The 6,026-nt window shown below is 44.2% G+C and overlaps 1 protein-coding gene across 3 annotated transcripts in view; it reads left to right on the top strand.

Moving 5' to 3' along the window:
* Positions 1-2,014: 2,014 nt before the first annotated feature.
* abtb2a (ankyrin repeat and BTB (POZ) domain containing 2a) overlaps positions 2,015-6,026 on the top strand; it is a 51,427-nt gene continuing 47,415 nt past the window's right edge. For 2 of the 3 annotated variants that reach the window (XM_083759891.1, XM_083759889.1), the window contains exon 1: positions 5,033-5,768. In XM_083759891.1, the coding sequence (XP_083616017.1) occupies positions 5,259-5,768 (510 nt within the window). In that variant the 5' untranslated portion in view covers positions 5,033-5,258. Of the gene's footprint in view, positions 2,118-5,032; positions 5,769-6,026 lie in introns of those variants that run through there. The other variant, XM_083759890.1, reaches the window with a different exon arrangement.

Raw genomic sequence — 6,026 nt, 5'->3', positions numbered from 1 at the left:
GTCTTATGTGTCTGAAATTGGATAAATTGAATTTGATTTTATTGGCTACATTTTTAACATGCTTTTTAAATGTCAAGTTTGAGTCTAGTGTAATTCCAAGATATTTAAATTCTGATACTACCCGAATACTACTGCCTTCAATAAGAATGTCAGTGTCAGGGTCTGTGGAGTTTCGTGAAAAAAACATACCAACAGTCTTTTTTGTATTCAGATGCAAGCACGAGTTCCTCAGCCAGTCAGATACATGGACCATGGCTGCAGTTAATTTGTCTGCTGCTAGTTGTTTGTTTTTAGCATGTATATAAAGAACTGTGTCATCGGCATACATTTGTATGGAGACAGTTGGACAGACAGAGGGCAGATCATTTATATATAAACTAAACAAAATAGGCCCCAGTATTGATCCCTGAGGAACTCCAATGCCACAGTTAAGATATGCTGACTGAGCACTACCAATATGAACACTTTGGTTCCTGTTTTCTAAATATGAATGCATCCATTTCACTGCCTCTGTAGAAAAATTAAATTTGGAGAGCTTTGACAGAAGTACCTGATGGTGTACAGTGTCAAATGCCTTTTTGAGATCCAGAAATACTGCGCCCACTATGCCACCCGAGTCCAACTTTGACTTTACACCTTCCAGAAAGTAACAGTTAGCTGTTTCTGTTGAGTGGTTGGAGCGAAAGCCGAATTGCAGTGGGTGCAAAGGATTGTGTTCCGAGTTCAGGTGAGCAGTCAGTTGTTGGGCCACCCATTTCTCAGCCACTTTGGACACAATAGGTAAAATACTGATTGGTCTATAATTTGCCACATTTGTTTGGTCCCCAGCCTTAAAGATGGGTGTTACAATAGCCGTCTTCCATGTACTTGGAAAAATGCATTGTTTGACTGATAGATTTATCAAATGAGCTATAGGACAGATTAGGGCGTCCTTATGTGTTTTTAGAAAGGTTGTGTCCATATTACAAAAATCCTTTGCTTTTGAGTCTCTTAATGACCCTATCATCACTTCCAATTACACATTTGTTAATACATTTATAAACCAATCAATAAATTGATAAACCAAAATCCCCCTCAAGGACCCCTGGGGGTCCCCGGACCCCACATTCCACAGATCCACATTATATACACATCATAATGAGAAGGGATACATGCATAGCAAGTGTTCTGCTTTAAGAGGGGGGATATCGGTCGGGCAACTGGCAACCCACACATTCACATTGGGTGAGGTGACAAATGTTAGACGCTAGGGTGGGTAGTCGCCACCATCTAAAAATGAATCCCCTACGCTGTGCGTTGCCTAGGAGACAGGTTTAACAGCCGACCCTTCCGGGTTTAACCGGAAGGGGGAAAAAGATAAACAAAAATGTTTTATTGGATTTTCCAAGTAAACTTAAGGCTCTGCAGACACGAGGATAGATGGGTGTAGAACCGTACCAAAACCGCGCCAGATGTCCTAAAATTCGACTAATAACCGCATATACCCAAATGTGCTTTGCACGTGTGCATGTACGGGGCGGGGGGCGCACTCTACAGATCTCGCTTATAGTGCCACCTAGGTGCCAAACGGCCCTGAAGATAACTTAAAGAACAACTTTTGTTTTTTTCAACCAAGGCTCATGTTTTAGGTTGTTATTAGAGAAAGTAAAAGATAAGCGTTTTCATTTGTTTGCTGCTTTCTTTCGTTTTAGGGATTTTAGCTGTTTTTGACAGGGGGGCGGGGGCATTCGAGCATGGGCCTAAATACGTATTTTTTTACTATTTACTATATAGTCCTAATAGACCCCAGGAAATTACATCTGGCCACAGAAGATCACAGGATCTACTGAATGTGAAGGAGGCCTACTGGCCCCCCTGTCAAAAACAGCTAAATTCCCTAAAACGAAAGAAAGCAGCAAATGAAGAAAAATTAACTTTCTCCAATAACAACCTAAAACATGAACCTTGGTTAAAAAAAACGAACTAAAGTTGTCCTTTAATACTGATCAAACTTTAGACATACCTATTCCGTGGTATTCCAGATTACACACCGTTTGCTGGTCAGAAAATGTGTCAAAGCTCCTCCCACGCCGACCGCGAGGGGGATGATTTGGTTTCACCGGGGGTGGTGCCGAATAGTTATCTGAGAATACAAAACAATAACAGAGGAATTATAAATATGTAAAATATATGCATTTATATACACCGTAGTCATTTCATTTGCAACAAATAAGCTCTGGACTGGGTCTCTGCCTTTTATTTATTATGCAATTTATAGAGTTGTCCCGACACCGATAATGGTATCGGTTACTCCGGCCGATACCACCCTCAAGTACTCGTACTCTGTACCGGCCCTGATACTTTGACCCGAGTACCAAAACATCCAATTGACACTAGGCTGAATGAATGCAACGTCTGAGCCAACGACTGCAAGTCTGACCCAACACCGCAGCAAATCTCCAAAAACAGCCGATCTATGAGCATGAATGACAACTGACAAGTGTAGATCAGAGATCCATCTGCATCTATGAGAAAAAGGGGTAAAAGAAGTGGTTACTCCAACTAAAATAAAGTACTCGTATTGAGCATCCTATAGCTCAGTGGTTTTCAACCAATGGTCCGGGGACCACCAGTGGTCCTTGAGGGAGTTCCACGTTGTCCCCAGCTAAATGATGCAGAGTTGGTAACAAAATGGACCATTCTAGATCTTTAACCCATTCAGGCCTAACGTCGAAATTAAAAAAAAAAGTTCTAAATCACGACAATTTTCGGAAAGATTTGAGGCACATTTTAATGATTTTTGAGTTAACCCACTCACCCATCCATGGACCTATGTAGCCCCGCAAGTCAGAACCCAATGGTAGTGAAGTTTCTGACATTTTTAAGACTTCATACCATGGGTCCTGTTCCATCGCTAACCTGCTACCTGGTACACAAACATAAATACCGTCGGAAACATCGGAAACGTCGTTTCTGCGGCGTTTGAGTGATTCTGATCGTTTGAGTGATTCTGATTCTGAGAGCTATAGGATACCGGACACCGCTGCAAATTTTCCTGTGTCGCAGAAGCCGTTAAGTATTTTTAATCTGTGTTTGACCGATTTGGTCGCTTTGATTCCTCTCTTCCTTCCTTGTTTATTGACATCCCATTGTACCGCCACCAGCTGTGGGGTTTGGCTAGCTATGCGTCCCTACGTTCCTGCCTCTGATCTGCTCTGCCATAGCTAGCCAGATAGGCGGTACAATGGGATGTCAATAAACAAGGAAGGAAGAGAGGAATCAAAGCGACCAAATCGGTCAAACACAGATTAAAAATACTTAACGGCTTCTGCGACACAGGAAAATTTGCAGCGGTGTCCGTTGTATCCTATAGCTCTCAGAATCAGAATCACTCAAACGATCAGAATCACTCAAACGCCGCGGAGACGACGTTTCCGACGGTATTTATGTCTGCGTTCTATCATTTGCATAAGAAAACAAACTTCCAAACAGGGACCCCATGGTTCGGCATGATAGAATGAGCTGACCCAGGGGGTTTCCGAGAGGGGCTAGCACCTATGTTACTATGAGCACGAGTATGACTATTAGTACCAGTAAGGGCGATGTTGCCAGAAACAGAGAGAGAGACAGTGCCGCACTGTTGCCTGCTAATGAGCGAGAGAGAGAGAGAGAGAGAGAAAGAGGAGGGAAGTTGCAACACCGGCACCGTGCCGCGCTATGAACTTGTAGGTCTGCTATTTTTCAATAGCTAAATTATAATGTATGTAACCACCAAAAGGGGTTCCCGCTCAAAATGGGTTAACTCTTGAGATCGTAAAATGAAACCAAATGGACCCGTATGGGTCCCTGCATTACTTAATTTATAAGAAGTCTACACACTTTTTGATCAACGTTTGCCAACAGCATGGAATTGTGGACAAAATACCCAACAACAAAATATTCTTTAGTTTTGGGTCTGATCAGGCTAAATCTCATCAAATGGTGGTCCGTGCAGGCTCAGATGCCAACTAAATAATGGGCCTTAAAAATGAAAAGGGTTGAAAACCCCTGCTATATTCCCAAATTCCTTCTAAAACAGCAGTTCTCAAACTTTGTTTGTGTCTGGTATGGTATAGTAGCTGGCTATTTGGCATCACTTCCAATTACACATGTTCTTAATACATTGTTTTTCATAAATTAAAATCCCCCTCCTCAAAGACTCCTGGGGGTCCCCAGACCCCACGTTTAGACATACCTAGGCTTATTCTGTGTAACTTGATCACTGGCATCATCATGGTAGCGATAAGCGTTGAAGGTGCTCCTCAGAAGATAGGTAGAAGGTGCTCCTCTGTTAAACACAACACAATAGCACTCATAATATCAGTATCACGCACAGACGCTAGAATAAACATAATACAAACATAAACAACATAGCAGGCTTGGCTCAAGTTGGCTGCCTACCTCGCTGCTGCAAGTTCTTCAAAGACAGGCAATTCTCTATAATAAACGATGAAAGTTTTACAAGCCACCATGAAAGCAAGCATATCCTTTGGAACGTGCGTCGTCCGTCGGTGCACCCTTAGTATATATTGGTGTCAGCTGTGCAAATCTAAGCTAGCGCACACACACTCAGCCACTCGCACTGCAAGACAAAAGGGACACGCACGCGCCCGCGCGCACACACACACACACACACACACACACACACACACACTCACACACACACACACACACACACACACACACACACACACACACACACACACACACACACACACACACACACACACACACACACACACACACTCTAATAAGTCTAATAAGAAGTCCAATTGAAAGACCACAATCTATGTCCAGTCCAAAATAAAAAAAAATCGAATATTAACTCCATTATCCCCCCACGCGGTGGCGCTGTAGGGCAGTACTAGTAAACTACAGGCAAGTCATTATAGTGCGCACGTGTGTCTGATTGGTCCTCTCAGCACCGACGGATGATTGGTTCGCTGTGCGTAAAGTACCTTCACCCCCTCCATATATTTGGTTATTTTTGGCAGACCGGGTGGGAGAGGGACGTTGTGGCATGAAATCCAGGTTCTTATAAGGTACAATACCATTCTAGAGATAGAAATGATAGAATACCTCCGGGGCTATTTATCATATGTTTCTTATTATAACGTTTCTACAGAAGCTCTGCTTTTGATGGATATCTGGTAGGCTATGTTGTTTTACTGCTGTGCGTAAAAGTCACTCGTCAAATTTAAGAATAACCTCGTATATCCAAGTAAGTTACCATCATTATCATGACGAGCAGCAGTAGTGCGACGACGAAGAAGTCCCTGGAAGACATGAGTCTGGATTCCGGCTATGTGGATTCCTCCTGCAAGTCCCTCAGCCGGTCTCATTCGTCCCGGTCCAGAAGGCAGTCCCACGAGTCCCACGCGAGTTCCCCTCAGCGGGGTGCAGGTTCCTGCTGGTCATGGCAGCAGCAGCACACCCACCACCACACCACCACCACCGGCTCTATGAGCAGCAGGAACGGCAGTTGGGACACGGTGAGCACGGCGCCAGAGGACTCGGACCCGGGCGGCGACCTCCTCCTCCTCCATCTCAAGTGTTGTCCGTGTCTGCCGGAGCTGGAGGAGTACCCGTGGAGCGACGCGGAGCTGCGGGGGGTCTTGCTGCGGAGTGGCGCGTCCTTCAGCTGGGACGCCGTCCACAGACTGTCGGCGCTGCTGCGGAGGGCCCTGGTGCGCATATCCCGCGAGGCGCAGCGACTGAGCGAGCTTCACCGGAGATGCACGCGATTCGAGGTTGACAAACAATGATTATTATATTATAAGACTAAGAGTAGACCTGTCAGAAATGATTATATAGCCTAATTGCAATGATTGGAGATCGTAATAATGTCTGCATAATTGTTTCCATGTTGAAAAATGTTCAGGTCCTGGCTAGGCTAAGGCTACAATATATTTTCTAACAAAACAAATGGGTAAATCTACCTCTTTACAACGCATGCTATTTACACACTCATGCTATAGGCTTATAAGTAGAGCTAGCTTATAAGTATA

The sequence above is a fragment of the Protomyctophum parallelum genome (genome assembly GCF_964188405.1).
Source record: "Protomyctophum parallelum genome assembly, chromosome: 2".
Lineage (NCBI taxonomy): Eukaryota > Metazoa > Chordata > Actinopteri > Myctophiformes > Myctophidae > Protomyctophum > Protomyctophum parallelum.
This window is presented reverse-complemented; position numbering and strand designations above follow the sequence as displayed.